This window comes from Plutella xylostella, chromosome 31 (assembly GCF_932276165.1).
Source record: "Plutella xylostella chromosome 31, ilPluXylo3.1, whole genome shotgun sequence".
Taxonomy (NCBI): domain Eukaryota; kingdom Metazoa; phylum Arthropoda; class Insecta; order Lepidoptera; family Plutellidae; genus Plutella; species Plutella xylostella.
In genome coordinates this window covers 612,187-632,582 of record NC_064011.1, presented here as the reverse complement: position 1 = coordinate 632,582, position 20,396 = coordinate 612,187, and the positions used below count along the sequence as shown (strand labels likewise).

General features: G+C 35.7%; 1 protein-coding gene across 1 annotated transcript in view; it reads right to left on the bottom strand.

Moving 5' to 3' along the window:
* LOC105393096 (hemicentin-2) overlaps positions 1-20,396 on the bottom strand; it is a 417,028-nt gene that overhangs the window by 48,038 nt on the left and 348,594 nt on the right. Inside the window, exon 5 of the mRNA XM_048632261.1 lies at positions 15,075-15,242. Within this exon, the coding sequence (XP_048488218.1) occupies positions 15,075-15,242 (168 nt within the window). The remainder of the gene's footprint in view (positions 1-15,074; positions 15,243-20,396) is intronic.

Genomic DNA, 20,396 nt, shown 5'->3' with positions numbered 1-20,396 from the left:
GGAGGTATTATGTCTAACAGTGAAATAAAACACACAGTAGAAACAGTTATAAATTACAACAGCTAACCTATTTAATATTAGCACTACATCGTGAAGGAGAAACAAGAACTCCAGCCAAAGTTTTTTCAAACCAACTCCTTCTTAACAAGTAGCGAACAACCTAGCTCGTTAATGAAACACCCTGTAGGTATGAGGAATATGGAGCATCGTCGAGCACCCTGTACATAATAGAGCCTCGGGCTGTATGTTACTTATACGTTAAACAAGGGTGGATTTTCGCTACGCTGAGTATAGAAATAGTTGTAGGGAAAATGTTGAGTTGAATAGAAAATCATTTGCTCTGTTTTTCACATTATTACAATTGAAGTTAGTGGTTTTTCAAAGAAACATGCAATGTTATAATGGTAATGAGTTACGAATAAATTCATCACAAATTGATAAAATAAAATAACTGAGCTTTCTTTGACAGATCTTGGAGTGTTTTTTACAATAAACAAAAAAATAATAAGTTGCGGCTAGTAATGTTATGGTGACTGACTGAAATAATAATAATAGTAATATTATTATGTGGGGACATCTCACACACGGCTATCCGACCCCAAGCTAGGCAGAGCCTCTAATACCGGTATCGGACAGCTGATATATCTACACAGATCATCATCACAACCCTTTACGTCTCCACTGCTGGGACTGTCTCCTTCCAATGAAGGAAGGGTTTTTAGGCCTAGTCCACCACGCTGGCTTAATGCGGGTTGGTGGATATACAGGGTGTTGCAAAAAGGGAACACTAAGCTGAAACCTACATGTGCAGCATGGTATATCTAAGCCCAATACTGAAATCAGAAATCAAACTGAAAAACGTGGCTTGATTGCGTGAAAGAAAATATGAGAGAGTGTGGAGTGAATGAGGATATGACAGAGGATAGGGTAAAATGGCGTGACATGACCAACAAAGCCGACCCTAAATAAGGATAAGGCAAGGAAGAAGAAGAAGAATACTGAAATCAGAATTCAGACCAACAAAGTTTCTATGGATTATTTTTTTCGCGAATTTTGAATTTTTCTTTTCAGTTTTGTGCATAGATATACCATGTAGATACATAGATAGAAATAGTGGAATGGGCCCCATATTCCCATGCGATAGGAGAATAATGACGTCGGTGGCTGGTTACTGGTTAATATTTATTGGTTTATGAACCAGTGGTCGCGTTCGCAGTTAATGACGCAAAAAGGTTACAACGGATGAAGTCGTTAAAGAAATATAGTTTGTTTTGCCATTACGTGTTTATTTAATACTAGCTGTTCCCGCGAGCATCGCTTAAAAAGGTTTCCCGTGGGAATTCCGGGATAAAAAGTAGCCTATGTTCTTTCTCAGGGTCTAGACCATATGTATACCAAATTTCATTCAAATCCGTTCAGTAGTTTTGGCGTGACAGAGTAACAGACAGACAGACATAGTTACTGTCGCATTTATAATATTAGTTAGGATAGTTTGTTTTGCCATTACGTGTTTATATAAATTATGTATTTGTTACTATGATCTGCTTGAGTTTTTGAAACAAAGATCGGTATTTTGGCGTAAAAAACCACAACAAACACGCCGACTAAAATTGTACCTAAGTTTCTATGTTTTTAGGGTTCCGTAGCCAAAATGGCAAAAACGGAACCCTTATAGTTTCGTCATGTCCGTCTGTCCGTCTGTCCGTCTGTCCGTCTGTCACAGCCGATTTACTCGGAAACTATAAGTACTACAGTGATGAAATTTGATGGGAATATGTGTTGTATGAACCGCTACAAAAATATGACACTAAATAGTAAAAAAAAGAATTGGGGGTGGGGCCCCCCATACATGTAACTGAGGGATGAAATTTTTTTTTTCGATGTACATACCCGTGTGGGGTATCAATGGAAAGGTCTTTTAAAATGATATAAAGTTTTCTAAAAAACATTTTTCTTAAAGTGAACGGTTTTTGAGATACCAGCTCTCAAAGTCGTAAAAAGTATGTCCCCCCCCCTCTATTTTTATAACTACGGGGTATAAAATTCTAAAAAAAATAGAGGTGATGTATGCTAATTAACTCTTTCAACGATTTTTGGTTTGATCAAAGTATCTCTTATAGTTTTTGAGATAGGTTGATTTAACTGTAATTTTGCTGCTACGGAACCCTTTGTGCGCGAGCCCGACTCGCACTTGGCCGGTTTTTTTAATATATGGCTTGATCAGGAGTATTACCGGTTCACGATTTTATAAAAAAAGATTATAAATATTTTTACAAAGCTATTATAAATATGTAAAAAAATAACTTTCGGTTTGTTATCGGACGGACGGTACCATCACATCATACTATTTTAATTCAGTAACTTTCTACTAACTAAATTAGATCATATCATTTAAAAAAAACCGGCCAAGTGCGAGTCGGGCTCGCGCACAAAGGGTTCCGTAGCAGCAAAATTACAGTTAAATCAACCTATCTCAAAAACTATAAGAGATACTTTGATCAAACCAAAAATCGTTGAAAGAGTTAATTAGCATGCATCACCTCTATTTTTTTTAGAATTTTATACCCCGTAGTTATAAAAATAGAGGGGGGGGGGGGGACATACTTTTTACGACTTTGAGAGCTGATATCTCAAAAACCGTTCACTTTAAGAAAAATGTTTTTTAGAAAACTTTATATCATTTTAAAAGACCTTTCCATTGATACCCCACACGGGTATGTACATCGAAAAAAAAAATTTCATCCCTCAGTTACATGTATGGGGGGCCCCACCCCCAATTCTTTTTTTTACTATTTAATGTCATATTTTTGTAGCGGTTCATACAACACATATTCCCATCAAATTTCATCACTGTAGTACTTATAGTTTCCGAGTAAATCGGCTGTGACAGACGGACAGACGGACAGACGGACAGACGGACAGACGGACATGACGAAACTATAAGGGTTCCGTTTTTGCCATTTTGGCTACGGAACCCTAAAAAAACTGGCACCAGAAAAATATTTACACAAAAACGAAATGCAGGCTGACAACAAAGTAACGAAAAAAAACAGTTAACAATAATCCCTTAAAAACGACCACGCATTTATCAGGCTTGGCTGTTTGTTGTGCAACCTTTGCCCTCTTAATGGCTGCAAAGATTTAAAACAAAAAAAAGTTTGTGTGTTTTGGGGGAATTGAAAAACCGGAAAAATTTGCAAACACAAGCTATCACTTAGAAGTTTAGAAGGTTCGGTTTAGCGAGTTTTCTTCATGTAGGTACTTAATTTGATTTCTACGTAAATAAGGATTTTATGTACCGTACCCTTTTTTCGATATAGTTTAGATTTTCATGCATTTCGGCTCAACTAAAGGTGCATGACGACCAAATGGCGTAGTGGTTAGTGACCCTGACTACTGAGCCCGGGTTCGATTCCCGGATATTTGTTTAAACACAGATACCTATTTGTTCTCGGGTGTTGGATGTGCCCGTAAAATGGCAATAGGTCCGCCCCCTATTACATTGGGACTAACATAACACTGGCGAAAAGTGGGTGCAGCAATGCACCTCAGCCTACCCTGCAAGGGAGTACATTAGTACAAGGTGTGAGTTTTTGTTGTTTGTTGTGTTTTTAGATTTGTGCTTAAACAAAAGTTACAGTTAAACTTATAATCCAAGCTGTACCTTCTGTGCAATCGCACACGATACGAGTAGCTTCATAAACAAGCCTCTACTTATAGGTTAAAATGATAAAAATAAGTTTTTTACAACAGCTGTCAGATCTTATAAGAGTATTTCAAGCGTGCACTTTTAAAAGAGTCTTAAAAGAGAACAATGGTTGAAGGCATAGTCTGGAGGGTCACTCTATACTGACGAAAAACTAACGAACGAGAGCTGTCGTGCAATGGCACTAAGTTTTTCGTCGTATCGTCTTCGTTGTAAAGATAAAAGCTCAATCAAAAAATTGTCATTTGAATAAACAAACATATATTATGATAAAACATTTTGAGAGCTATACAACATATGCTTATAACTCATTAAGGAAAAAAAAACTGCACGTAGGAGATTTTATCTTTGCACCGATTATATACAGGTTGTTGCAAAAAAGGTATACTAAGTCGAAACCTATATGTGCAGCATGGTATATCTAAGCCCGAAACTGAAATCAGAATTTCAAAATTCTCGAAAAATAAAATTTATTTTTCATAGAAACTTTGTTGGTCAAGTCTCTTTTTACTATGGAGAATGATTTTTTTAGGCTTAGTATACCCTTTTTGCAACACCCTGTAGAGTGGCCCCCTGACCCGGGCCGGTCGGTCGAAATTAAATAAGTAGCCATTCGACCAAGAAGTTTTACTGTCTAGAGGAGGGCAGTATGCAAGAGCGCAGTGTGCTTTTATAGTTCTACTATCGGATTACTGAGGTGAGAATTGAAAAGTGTTGCTTTAAAAAGATTTTAGGTTTTTCAGGTATTCTTGCTTTACTGCAGACTGTTTATGCAGGAGTTTCTGGGAGCAAAATGTAAGAGGGTGAGTAGGATATATTATATAATTATAATATATTATATTAATAAAATTAGAATAGAAAACAACAAAATTAGCTAAATCGGTTCAGCCGTTCTCGAATTTTAGACTAACGAACAGCAATTCATTTTTATATATAAGAGATTAGTAAGAAAGTAAAACCATTATTTTCGTGTACTTCCAGTGGGAAATCAGGAATAAACTGTATGCTATGGCATCATCATCATCATCAGCCTATAGCAGTCCACTGCTGGACGTAGGCCTCTCGCAAAGCACGCCACTGGATGCGATCTTTAGCTTTCCGCATCCAATCATAACCAGCCACCTTTCGCAAGTCTTCACCCCATCTAGCCAAGCTAGTAATTGTAATACACTTGTAGAAAAATATTACAATGAGGAATGATTTTTTTATCAGTCCTGCAGTTTTGTATACATTAAAATTTTTTCGCTCCAGAATACATAATATATATTATTAGGACTAGTGTTATTATATATTTTTTTTTTAAATATTGCGATTTAATATACATATCCTCGAGTAGGTAACCGTGTCTTTTTTATTTGCCTCTATTTTTACACCGCTCACTTAAAATCTCCCAGTTTTTAAGGGGAATTAATAAAACCTTTCGGCATAAACCTATCCGCACATGCTGCAAAGCAGAACTAACTCTTTCACCCGGCGTCACTCGGACGCTTCATGCGAGAGGTCACCAGTCAGATCCTCGGAATAAAAACTGCAAAAGTGGGTACCGTTCAATGAAAATATTGGTAAAAGGAATCAAAGAAAATTGTATATCCAAGGTTCTGGCATTTGTTTGAATTTTTTTCGATACGTATTCTCTTTTAAGAGGTATTATGAGGAGAGGTATTATATTTAAGAGGTACTAAAACTAAATAGGTATATATAGTAAATTGGTATTTCAGTAATCTAAATCTGGCCCATAAGGACTGTGACCTTATTCCACGCTAGGCACATAATAAAACCACGATTGGGATTCGAACCCGGGACCTTCGGACAAGTTTCGGCGAAATATCCAAGACCTGCACCACTGTAGAATAGAATAGAATAGATATGCTTTATTTGTACACAAACATGGACAAAAATTACAAAAAACTTAACCTAACACAAATGTACAAATGGCGGCCTTATCGCTCAAATCGATTTCATCCAGGCAACCTTTACAACACAACCACTGTAGTTTCCATCAACTGTTGATGCTCTCAGTTCCCAAGTCTTCATCCGTCGAGCCATTGTTAGGTCTTACAAGTTAGATAGTTACTGAAGTTGCAGGAATTTCGGATATGTGAGACTCAGGTTCGGTGGTGAAACAAAACATAGTGAGCTTAGAATAACCATGAGAATGGGTTGTTTGCATTTAAAACGGCGTTCCCTGGGCAGTTTTAAGTCGAATAAATTTAATGATATTATATTCTTAACTAAACCTATACAGGGTGTTGCAAAAAGGGTATACTAAGCCGAAACCAGCATGTGCAGCATGCTATATCTAAGAAAAATCTTTAATATCTAAGAATCATTTTCCTTAGAAAGTTAGGTAGTTGGTCACGTGACTTTTTTACTATGGAGAATGTTTTTTTTTCACGAATTTTGAAATTCTGTTTTCAGTTTCGGGCTTAGATATAACAGGCAGCACATGCTGGTTTCGGCTTAGTATACTTAGTGTACTTTTTGCAACACCCTGTAGACGATCTGTAGTGTTTAGTGTTTGTCAATAAAACACTATTAAGAAACGGTTGTAGTGGGCAAGCATGCCTTCCTTCCGGCACTACCAAAACCTGTGGATAATTATCCATATCCAAACAAAAAAAAACCGGCCAAGTGCGCGTTGAACTTTTTAGAGAAAAAGGGTATTGTGACTGACAGACAGATAAACAGACAGACAGACAGACGGACAGACAGACGGACAACGAAGTGATCCAATAAGGGTTCCTTTTCTCCTTTTGAGGTACGAAACCCACACAGCCCCAGCCGCAAATAAAACCTCCAACCCATCGTTTAACTCCTGTACCATTCAGCAACAGTGACATATAATAACTCAAATCAAACAAGCCCAAACATGTTATTGTACTAGAGTACATACGCCATCTGGCGAGCAAGTTGAGGCAAACTTCCCAAGTTGAGTACATTTGAAGTTAGGCTGCACGATGTAATTTATACCCGGTTTATGATGTGGGTTATGGGTATTCACGGGTATGCAGATGTTATATCATATAAAGGGTTGTATCTATAAGTTTTGAGAATTGAGAAATACATATATAGGAGATATATATATAGTTTTCCCGTGGGAATTCCGGGATAAAAAGCCTATGTTATTTCTCAGGGTCTAGACCATATGTATACCAAATTTCATTCAAATCCGTTCAGTAGTTTTGGCGTGAAAGAGTAACAGACAGACAGGCACAGTTACTTTCGCATTTATAATATTAGTTAGGATGGTTTCGTAGCATATGATTTCGTAGCGGCGTAGCACTTTTCGTAGCAGTTCGTAGCCCGTAGCGTTATGATGAAACAATACTAATTATTTTAATTTGTATGCCAACATTTTAAAAAGGAACATAATTATAATGTTACCTAATATTTTATCTTAAAACACTTGTCTTAGTTACCTATAGTCAAGCTCTGGAGCTGCATTAACTCAACGCTATATAAAGCTAAAGATCTGACCTACTTAATTGTTAACTTAAGTTTTTTTTGTTCAACTTGTACAGTATTTCTTCAAGACAAACGGAGGAATTTTTATTAATTACAAAATTTAAATTTACACACTCAAATTACATTTTTAATTCAGACGCCCAGTGAGCAAGTTTCTGCAAGAATTTCAATTCAACGTTGTACAATGTACATCCGGAGTAGGGACACTGGAATAGTGGAAGAGAAATGTAATTATGATCTTTAAAACTTTTCAGTCCTAATAAATAAATAAATACATAAAATTAAATTAAATAATTTTATTTCAGGCAATGGGGACGTGATGGGTCGTGATGGTGATGATGATTGCACAGGTCCCATATTTACAAATACTCATTTTTTTTATATCCAAGTTACAGGAATATAGGTTCAAATATACGTTTATTAGGTAGTTTAGGCTGTGTGTTGATTCCCTGTCAGTCATGTAGGCCGAAGGATTATATAAGTTTAAATAAAACATATACCTATATACAAAAAAATACACATAAATATTATTAAATAGTTTATTTATGAATTTGTGTAAGGTACCAACCCTCTATTTTCTTTACTTTTTTATGTACTTGATGGTTGCCTGTAAGTAAACTAGTTTAAGATAGCTGTAAGTTTTCCGAATACGATAAAATAAATAAAATAAATAAAAATAAATAAGAGTCCTTTTGTAGTCCTTAAATAATTAAAAAAAAAAAAAAGAGTGCGCTCTTAGCAATAAGGCCGTCTATCGTTCATTGTTTCTAGTATAGAAGTATTTATGTCTATTCTGTTATTTCTGTGATCATTAAAACATTTATTTATTTATTCTTTATTGCACAATACACAAATTATGCACAATCAGGTGGACTTATTGCTAAAAGCATTTTCTACCAGCCAACCTGCAGGAGGTACAGGGAGTAAATTGTATGGGAGTGCAAAAAAAACCTAAGACAATTTTGGCAAAAAAAACTAAATACCTACAACAAAAACTTATATTCATTAACATTATATTCCAAACTTTCTGATACTCGGTAAAATTATCACATCTCATTATTCTAGTGTCCTCTACCGTCCGCTGAAGCTTAAACAAGAAATTTTCTTTAATTAGTTCAGTGCAATATCGCTTTCTGTAGCGGAACCCTGTTTTTGTTATTCAAAGCTTTCTCATTTAAATTTTAACGCTACTGTTTTGAAAGCCGATGTTATGAGCGCTAAACGGTTGTTTATGAGATAGTGGGAAATAGTTTTATAATTATATTTTTTCGTTTGATGGTCCAATGATATGAGGGTAGTTTGATTAATATAACGTTGATCCAGGTTCGTTTCAAGTCCATTAAAAAAACTTTACACGGCTATAAAATGTATAAACGTGTGAGTATTTTTACGTCATTCTGTTTTCATTTAAATCACAGTTAGTTTACTGACGATGAGTATTTTATTGGTAAATAAGATAAACTGATATTTAAAAAAAACTGCGGTCTAAAAAGGTTCTATTTTATACCCTATTCCTTAATGTTACCAAAGTCGCATCTCCCTCAAAGCACCAAACCTTTGCGAATACTTCACCCCTAGCCTTCTAGCGAATATATTTAGATTTTTTGCCTACCCTTAGTGCGGAAAGGTCTTAATTATCGCTGTGCTGGCGAAAGTGTGATAGACATGCTTACACTACTACGAGGCACTTAAATAAATCACCCCGTATAGTCGTTGTTTTTCGTAAAGACTTGTGCCTTTCGCATATTTTTGTACCCTACACGGCTCAATACCAAACTCGAGTATCTTGTGGAATATGTATAGATTGTAGACGTTGTGTGTAGTTATTGACGTTCATCAGAAAATTTTATACCTATTTATACGATGAATAAAAACATTTGACTTTCACTTTGACTTTAGAACTCTATTGCGTGAAATGCAAACACTACGCTATTTCCAATGTAATGAATCACTTTCCACACATTTAGTAGGCAGTACAAAGTTAGGCTCCCACTGGACCTACGACCTTAGACTAGACGACTTAGTAGCTGGATGAGGAAGGCCGAGGACAGAGAGTTTTGGCGCTGCTTGGGAGAGGCCTATGTCCAGCTGTGGACGATAACGGGATGGTAACAATGATAATTATGATGAAATAACCTCATTACTTCCTAAATAGTTAGTTTATCTTTATGGGCTAAAATCAGGAAACAGTCTACAACTCTACATAATAACATAACAAAGTTTCAATAGATTTTGCACCTACTCAAGCAGTGCTTAAAAGCTAAACTCCCGGGTAAATAATGATGAGTTAAAGACATGTCGTTACGTAAAAAAGTAGGGGGAAGGGTAGGGATGGGAAAGTGATGCTCTAAACATGTATTAACTAGGTAATAGGTGCTCTTGTGTCGTGTGGTTAATTGAGTAATCATCATCAGGTTTTATGGAGCTAGATAAGTAAGGGTTTATAGTTTGTGTACTGCGGGTCGTATACAGGGTGTCCTGTGTTTATTGATGCAATGACACAGGGTGATTGAGGATAATATTTACAGAAATTATTAATTCTTCCAGGAAACACCAGCATAAAAGTTGTAATTTTTTTGGCATTTTTAAGCAAACATTTACCTATAAATTGGTAAATTTATCGAAAACAAATATGATACACATTTTATTATTTCTCAATAAACAAACAACAGAAATAAATATGTCTGCTTATTTCTAGATCCTCAGCTATTAAATTAATATTACTTTTCTAAGTATTCCAATTCCTCTTCTTCGAAAAAGCTCTTGAAATACAAAAATACCAATAACCTATTAATATTTGGGAGGTCATTCACAGCAAAATAAATAAGTTCAGTTTATCTTTAAATATACATACCAATATATTCAACAAACAGTTGCGAAATATTCTAGGCAAAGCGAGATTTCATTAAGAAACAATTTATAGGCATGAGACTAACAGTAGCCGAAAAAGTTGTAAAAAACTTAGAACATTTGATGAAACGAAATTTGATGAAAGTCATAATGAAATACTGGGTATCCATAAAATAACTAATAGTGCACCAATATTACAGTTATAATTAATATTGTGGTCTCATCATGACTAACAATAAAATGGCGAAATTTAGTTTTAAGTACTAAAAATAAATATATGTCGCACATCTCACACATTCTATTCTATTCTAAAGAGCGCTGGTAGCTCTGTCGGGTAAGGTCCGCTTCTCACGCAAGAGGGTTCGGATCCCGGCGCTGAAATGTACCAATGAGTTCTTTTAAGTTAAGTACAATGTACACCATCGCTCTTACGGTGAAGGAAAACATCGTGAGGAAACCTGCATATCTAGATCTAGCACATCTAGATATGTGAACCCACCGCAGTGGACCAGCGTGGTGGGAAATGGTCCAAGCTTAGGAAGGCAGTTTAGACCTCGGGGATATGCACAAAGGTTCCACTCGAGAGAGCCAGGTGCAGGTACTTACACCCCCTCAGAGAATAGAATAGAATAGAATATGTGGTACATCTCACACATGGCTATCTAGGCAGAGCTTGTAATATGTAATATGGGACGGCTAATACTAGAGACCCGAGTACAGATATCTGCCCTGGCCGAAGATAGAATGCGGGACCTTCCGCATAGCAGTCAGGGTCAATAAACACTACCCCATTCGGTCATCTAAGGGCCAGTGTTTTGATCCGTAGGTACTTAACTTGTTGTAAGCGTGTGATTTAATTGCAGGCATATATATTTTTTTGTATATTTTACAATAAATATATTTATTTATTTGAAGACCAACAAATGATACAGTTGTTACATACATCTAAGCTACATATATAAAATACTTAATAAAGTGTTCACTTAATTATAGGTACTTACAGCTATCTTTATAATGAAGAGACATTGAATAAAAAATTAAAACGTATTATGGCCGAAACAAACAGAACATTTTAATGAACAACATCTTCTCACTAAAATTTTAATTAAATTCACTCGAATGTGCCCCTAGGGCTTTAGTTTCAGGTTGCGGTTTTTCAAACTAAAACTAAAATGGTTTCGCACCTCTGGTTTTTGGTTTCTACTGATTGGAATTTCTCACCAAAGGTTTGTTTTTGATTACGGTTAGTTAGGTAGTTGTGTTTAGTAAACTAGCTACCTGCCCCTAGTACAGGTTTGATAGTTTGTCGAAAACTTTAAAAGTTTCAGTTTTCTGACAAGTGGCGCCTCTAGCGGAAACTATCATGAAACTTTTGACAGATAATGTATGCAGGTGACAGAAGAAAACCAAAACTTTTTCGTTTACATAAATTCTAGAGGCCCTGAAAAGGGTGAGTAGTTTATTTGCCTTGCTTTCGTTAAGAATAATGTTATTTTACTTTCACGCACGACAAGACGGTCAAATATGTAGCTATATAGTACATTAGACGAATGAGAATTTTTAAGGAAGGTCACGCTTTCAAATTTTAATGTTATATTGCACACCAAATTTTGATATAAAAACAATTAGTAGTTACATTAAAATCAGTTTAGTTAGGTATCTTTAGTGAAATTTAGATTGGAATAGCAGTTTTCCCTACATACCATAAGTAACCGTGTTTTAGTTAGTACATCTAAGCTGGAACTGCGGGTATGTCTATATTAATTTATTGGACTAGAACCTCCTACCGCATTTAGGTTGTAACCCGTTGGGCCATCTGAAATGGCTTTTGCATTACAAAATACAGGGTGAGTCTTTCATAGGTGCATATCCAGAAGTATGTTACAGAGCTCTTCATTCTGAACAACTTTTGTTATAATGACTTTGGGATATAACGAAAAAAAAGATGCTTCCCATACAAAAATTGGTTGTTTACGTGACACTATGTATGGGGAGTACTTAGATATTTTTCGGGAATATCCCAAGGTATTAATAACAAAAGTTGTTTAGAATAAAAAGCTCTGAGACATACTTCCGGATGTGAACCTATGAAAGACTCACCCTGTATATTTGCATATCGTTGCATTGCAGTGTTACTGCCGCAAAGAGAAGCCTCAGGGCATGAAAAGATCCATTTCGAGTGACGTATCAACTGTTAATTTAACTTAAAATTTTATGGGTATTTTTAGGTTATTGGAACTTTTTTTTACAAAATTCCACTTGAAATTGTCTTGCACTAAATTTTTTTAGGTGTGCTGTGACACTTTTTACAACTGCACAGGTTTAGAAAATATGTCATTAAAATTATAAAATTTATCTTATTATTGTTGGTGATGAACAATAGCTTCATAAACCAACTAGTAATATATTAGACTACCCCTCAAACCAGCAACTAAAGGTCTCGATTGAATAAAAAATGCCTTTCTCATTCATTAAAATTTTCAGATTAGCATACAATTTAAGGCCCAACGAAGCAGTCATGTGGGAACAACGGCAGCTATCTCCACAGCTATGTCTGATCAATCCTTTCATTCACTAGCAAACTAAATTAAAATACCTCGGTCTGTCTCGCCATCCAATACAGACAGTCGAGATAGTCTAGAATGTCTAGATATTATTACACTGGGAATTCCTCAAAACAATGACACATTTGGGAAGTAATTTGTATTAATATTCTGTACACCCTCCTCATTTAGATAGATAGATAGATAGAATACACTTTATTTGTACACCAACAAAGAATAATAAGATCAACAAGTTGCAACTTAATTAGGGTACAAAAGGCGGTCTTATCACTAAAAGCGATCTCTGCCAGACAACTTTTGGATGGAGGGAATACGAGATTAAGATTGGGTGCAGTGTACATGTTAAAAGGAAATGTATTTAGGTGTTCTTTTACGTAGGTTTCTAGGTATCAAGTAGTTAATGAATTAATATTGGGAAACTCATGTTTTGGAAACTGTTGTTTCGGGAAAGGAGCTTTTGCGAATCCGACAGCCCGATCCGAAAGGGAATTTCAGTTTAATGATTCCATTTAATACGTACATAAATATATTTGTGACAATTTTGTTGTCCGTATACAAATGTATTGATAAAGCTGATTTCCTTTCACACTTTCCACGAAAGTTTAAAAATAACCAATTCAAAGTTTTATAACAATCACATAATATAATTTAATAACCTAACCAACGTTAAAAACCCCCGACATACAACACTAAAAGTCGCTTAAATTTTAAACGGCTAAACTTATTTTAATAAAACATGACTAAAAACACTCGGGATAACATTACCTAAGACCCCAAGAAAACGAAAATCGGTTCAGCCATTTGAGAGCTTCGCTACCACAGACAGATGTGCACACACAGATACACAGACGTTAAACTTATAACACCCCTCTTTTTCCGCAAGGTATAAAAGGAGCAATTGAAAGTTTTATAACAATCACAGGAAAATACAATCAATATACGTACGTAGAGAAGCGAAATTGTTACTGCATCTATGAAACTAGCTGGCGTAGCGATCCTTGCAAATATTTACACTTCATCGACTGACTAGAACAGGTTTGCACTTAGATTAGCAATATACCAACAAGATAGTGTGCCACATCCTAATCCTAACTAATATTATAAATGCGAAAGTAACTGTGTCTGTCTGTCTGTTACTCTTTCACGCCAAAACTACTGAGCGGATTTGAATGAAATTTGGTATACAGATGGTTATAGACTCTGACAAAAAACATAGGCTACTTTTGATCCCGGAATTCTTATGAAAAACTTTTCAAGGCGAAGCGAAGCTCGGGGGAACAGCTAGTACAAAAATAAAGCAAAATCTGTCCGCATTTTCTTTGATGTCTAACCGTTTTACGTTCAACCTAATTTCAACCAATTAATAAGGTCACAAATCTCTAAAAACAACAAAAAAGACTTATTTAAAATAAGAGCTTAGTGGTAGAAGAGGGGTGTTATTTGTCGAGACGTTATTTTCCACTGACGCTCCATCTTGTTGGTATATCGTCAATCTAAGGGTTCGCAGGTACAATTCTGCTTTCGGTGCAGAAGTGTAAAGCGAAGGTAACGAGTTTCTGGTGTTATTGTTGAAACTTAAGTGGTCTTATGAGTATTTCTGTAATAATAGAATAGAATAGAATAGAAATCATTTATTTGACACACAGCAAAAAAAAAGAATAAACAAAAATACATTAACTTTCAAAAACAGCTAAGTTTATATAAAGAGAACTTAAGTAATAATTAAATTAAACAAAAAAATATATAGGTATATTGTAAAAAAAGAATGTACCAGTACAAAACAATGAACAATATGCTGCGTGTCAAAAAGGCACATCCACTCAGCTATTGCTGCGCCTTAGAGGAACTCGAAGGACACAGCACTGGTGTTTCAGTAATCTATAAGACATCAATAAGATAGACAGAAGTTTAAAGTTTTGTTCCGTTATGTTTGCTTACGTAATGTTAATAATTATAAGTTCTGTATTTGCGAATTATGTACCTTTGGTAGCAAAACTTTTGTGTAAAATTTTTTTTTTGTGTGCAATACAGTGTAACTCCCGTATTCTTAAAGCTTTTTGACTCTTAAAAATTGGTTTAAAATTGACGTTGAAATATACGAATTTCAACTTCAAAGTCAAAGTCAAAGTGTCGTAAGTGTCTACAGTCAAGTGACGTAAGGAGTCTAAACTCTTGCGTATCAAAGTAAATTTTAACCTTGTTGTAAATTTAGGTACATACGCTCTACGGATTTGTGGGTATATAACATGTAGGTACTTCTACAGGGTGCTGCAAAAAGAGTATACTAAGCCGAAACCAGCATGTGTTATATCTAAGCCCTTCGCGAAAAAAAAATATCATTCTCTATATAGTAGAAAGTCTTGAAAGAATTTTGAAATTCTGATTTCAGTTTCGGGCTTAGATATAACATGCTGCACATGTAGGTTTCGGCTTAGTATACCCTTTTTGCAACAACCTGTATAAAAAAAAATATATTTAAAAGTACTCACCATCAAGCCTCTCTTTGCCGTTGAACAGCCACACAACCTTAGGCTGAGGCTTTCCTTCGCGCACCACGCACGTGATATCCACCCTTGTTCTCTCGAGCAGAGGGCCTATAATCGCTCCGTTGGGTTGTGGCGTCTCTTCGAACAGGACTTCTACTGATTTCGGTTTCACTGTGGACAAAATATAGTTTTTTTTAGGTTATTTTGTTTACAAGTGGGTGTTTTTTATTGTGGGGACAACTCACGCACGGCCATCCGACCCCAAGCTAGACAGAGCCTGTATTATGGGTATAGGACAGCTGATATATTTACACGAATATAAAGATAGATACATATTAAATATAAATATCAACACCCAAGACCCGAGTACAAATATCTGTGTTTAAACAAATATCTGCCCCAGCCGGGAATCGAACCCGGGACCTTCGGCATAGCAGTCAGAGCCACTAACCACTACACCAGTCGGTCGTCTTAATTAGTGACCTAGGTAAATGTATGGACCTGAGTCGACAGTGTACAAATTTCATTGTGGAACCAACGTTACTACAATTATAATACATGACAAATAAGAAAGTATACAAACTAAAGGAATTCGTTAAAATATCAATATGAGACTTACCCCCTTATTCATAGAAAAGTTACAATACGTTTTAACTAATAAACTGTTTTGTCCCTCTCCGACAAAGAACAATTTGTTCTTTGACAGAGAGGGACAAAACAGTTTATTAGTTAAAACGTATTGTAAATTTTCTATGAATAAGGGGGTTAAACTATAAAAAAGAATTCAGGTAGGTACGTGTTTTTGTTGATATGGGTTTAAAAATGAGAGTAAAATCAGTCTAACATAGACGCAAACACTACTAGTCATTGCAATCTTTTCAATAAGAACATTTTCATACATTTTCAATAAGAAAATGTTCATACATTTCCAAAAAAGATAATCTGTAATATTCCCATAATAAAAACGAAACGGTTAGACGTAGACGTCATCACAAAAAACTTAATATTACCCGAAAACCGTATCACTCCACACACTGACAAAATATCAATTGGATGACAGAACGAGGGAAAAAGTAATAAAAATCAAAATGGCGACAATATTGCAGAACTGTCAGTTTTCGCGCGTAATTTGCTGAGCTGTCAAAAACTGCGGTGCAGCGCCACCAAGATTTGATGTCGTGGCGGTGAGCGGAACTAAATAACTTTGGTTTACTTGATGTTAACAACAGTTTTGTAGTTGAACTAATGATAGTATTGACATGGCATAATTGGATCGAAAGTTTAGAGTACATAGTGTTGCATATAGCAATTATAAACCAAAAGTATATTATTACTTTACTGATTGTTAAATATTTCGATTAATAGACAATACAACCTGCTAAATTAATAACTTTAACCGGATTACGTTGGAAACATACATAAAATGATGATATTGTATTGATTAAGTATTAAAAAAATATCAAGGAATTATAAAGTGAAAACTGTGAAAATGACGTTAACCATTAAGATTGCTGTCATTATTTCCCCAAAACCCGCCATCTTTTTATATCTAAAATGTCCCACTAGCGCCAGTGACATAAAAACTAAAGTTAAGCCTTCTTCCTTCGTCTACAAAGTGTCTGCAACGGTGTGATATGAAACTTTCAGTAGGGCTTCTTTTGCTTGACAACATACGTAGTTCCGAAGACCTGTCATGCAATCGGTGTGTTTAATGCAACGCGATAAGGTCGTGGTTAGCGTAGCAGCTTATTTTTGAAGCTGAAGTGACGTTTGCCCTCTGGGTATGTTGAAATTTTACGTCGCACGTGAACTAAGCTGAGCTGTAATGAAAGAAGTGAATCTGGGCTCGTATATACTAAGTCTATGGCTCATACTATGTCGGTAAATTACAACACTTAGTGCGAATTTGTCCATTGTCGGTTATCTAACCGATCAGGGATTGGTTCATCAATTATAGGTCATCTACATATAAAATTCTTGACAGATGTGTCAAAAGTAAACCAATAATCCTTGATGCTCTAACCGATAATGGAGAAATTGGCACTTAGGCCCTGTTTCACAATGTCTGGTATCACAATCACTGACAAAAATATTATAACAGAGAGTGTCACCATGTATTTTTTCTAACAGGTAGCCGCTAACCAGACATTGTGAAACAGGGCCTTAGTGTAGGCGACGCGTACACTAAGCGACACGCGACAGTGACTGCTAGGAACAGGCCAAAACAATACATTTTATGTAGAAAGGCTTTTGGAAATCAGTGAAAATTTAGTGCAGTGCTACCAATAATACACTCACGAGCAATGAAATAGTTCCACATGCCATTGTCGTTCCATAAGTCTACGTTGCCCGAGCACAGGATTCGATACCTCCGTTTACGTTGCGTATCGTCAACTGTCACTGTCAAAATGTAAGGCAAATTTGATAGTTCCATAAGTGGCATTTGTTTTTTCCATGTTACGTGGAATTTCACCAATCGCTAAACGTATTTAGTGGTGTGTCATACGTCTGTCAGTTAGTACAAAATGTATTTAAAATTGGATTTCAATACGTTTAGCGTTTGGTAAAAGTGACCCTTCGTGTAGATTCGAAAATAGTATCGAATCCTATGCTCGCTGCACTGGATCTTTTTCATTGCTCGTGACAATAGTAGAAAAAAATGTAGATTCTATGGTGAATCATATTCACCAACTTTCGACTTGCTCTTTTCTTACATCCTAACTTTAATATTATAAATGCGAAAGTAACTGTGTCTGTCTGTCTGTCTATTACTCTTTCACGCCAAAACTACGGAACGGATTTGAATGAAATTTAGTATACAGATAGTCTAGACCCTGAGAAAGAACATAGGGTACTTTTTATCCCGGGATTCCCACGGGAAAACTTTATAAGGCGATGCGAAGCTCGCGGGAACAGCTAGTTCAATATAAATCTGTACTTATAAAATATTTACTGAAATATTGATCAAGAACACACAATAAAGATCTGTTATTAGACGATTTCATAAACCTTGTTTTGTTGAAGATGAAAAATATTGTATCATTTATTTTATTCAACTGTGTATACTTACATAAGAATCTTATGAAGACGGAAAGTGTGCCTTCTTATTCAAATTTATAAACATACTTTTTATAAGGTGAATTTTTATCAGTGCGTTTTTTCTTCCAGGTTAATATATCCGACACATTGAGAAATTTAATATAGGGAGCTTTAAATCTAGCCTTACAAGGTCTAGCCTTATAAGGTTGAATGTTTTTTAAAGTAAAAAAGTACTACTTAACTTAACAATGTACCTATTTATTTTCTGTAAATAACAAAGCTCTTAAGTCAACCGTCAAAGAAACATTTCTTACTAGCTGTTCCCGCGCGCTTCGCTTCGCCTTAAAAAGTTTTCCCGTGGGAATTCCGGGATAAAAAGTAGCCTATGTTCTTTCCCAGGGTCTAAACCGTATGTATACCAAATTTCATTCAAATCCGTTCAGTAGTTTTGGCGTGAAAGAGTAACAGACAGACAGACAGACAGACAGACAGACAGACAGACAGACAGACAGACACAGTTACTTTCGCATTTATAATATTAGTTAGGATTTCAAGAACAGCTCTGTACGTTACAGTGAAAAATGCAATGAGTCGATAGTAAATAGAAGACTTTATTCGCGTCCTATATACTTCCTGAGTGCAGTGTTCTGTAGTGTACGAACAGTGTATGTATATACAGGGTGTTAGGTAAGAGCATGGTGAGCGGGGGTAGTAACTTTGTTAGTCACTTGATGATGATATTACTGTGATGACTAGATTTGTTTTCTACCATTTCCAAAAGACGCTTTAGATTGACCGCCTGATTCACCTCATGTCGGCTTCTGAAACCACTTTCGTAACATCCTGGACTTTTATCAGATCTAATCATAAAATATACTTCCACACAAAGGTTGTCTTGTAAAAAATTCTTAATGCCATAAGACCGCAATTTTTGAAATATTATTTCTTGTTGTTGTACAAATATATAATAATCGGTCTCGTCGCGTTATATGAGAATACTTATATACCTTTCTTTCATAAAAATCTCGTTGCTTAACCAACGTGTTGACACAAACCAGCCCTGCGTGACAGTAGCTGTCACGTCACTTGACAGCTGTCAGTTGAAACAACGGTTATGAGTCCCCAAATTGTAACCGCATCAACAACTTTACTTCGTAATCTGACTTCGTTTCGTGTGTGAAATTAAATTTGCGGGTAATTGTCACTTTGATTGTTCACCACATTTGGCGTGGCGTATATTTATTTATTTATTTATACAGGATGTTGCAAAGATTCAGTTCGACATTTTCAACAACGTTTGCCTCTGTAGTCACTTATAAGTCATGTGACTAATAAAGTTTTTAAGTACAGTCATGTTTAAGGTAAATTTTCTAGCGTACTTTAACAATGGAGTAAAAAGTTAAGAAGAAAAAGAAGCCCACCTTTTTTGTACAATTTATGTTTTTTATTAATGCACTAAAGAATTAAAATAAATAAAAATAAAAAACTAAGTGCATGAATAAAATATTTTCCTCAAAAAACTTTTATCCCAAACCGGCTATGATCAACTTTGTTATAGTTTCCAATAAAACAAAACCCCGCCCATACAAATAAGAGTAAATAAATAACGCAATTATTGACTCGCTATTCCGCCCAAACTACCAATAACGGTTCGATTGAAACCGGTAACAACCGGTTCGAAGCGGTTGCAACCGCATTCATAGTCGGATCTAACTGGTTTCATCCAATTAGGACCGGCAGGGAGGTCACTTTCTAAGACGCAAAACAAAGTTTCAGATCGCAGCCACGACTCTATCTCGTTGTATTAAACGTGCCGATTGCACGACAGCTCTCATTCGTTCGTTTTTCGTCAGTATAGAGTGACCCTCCAGTAACTGGGTGAAGTTATCGGGTTCGTCTTGGCAGTTTGAGAGTTCACGAGTTGCAATAGTGGTTTAGGAGCCAAATGACACTGCTCGCACATAAAGTATTATTATAGTTGTTTTCTTGGTATGAACAACTAAATTCTATTCAATTGAGGTGAAGTTTAGTAAAACTTGATTAAAGAACATTGATCACCATAATACCTACATCGTACGCGACGGATGCATGCTTTAAGTATTATTTATATCGAAATTCACACAAGTGCGTCCAATTCATCGGCACTGACAAGAGTAAGATGTTGACGTTTACTTTTAATCTCAGTTTATGCTCAGACAACTTTAGATTAAGGGCTACTTGCACAAACATATTAAGTCTAGATTTAGTGTCAAATCTCGATTTAAGAAACGTCAATCCATATAAATT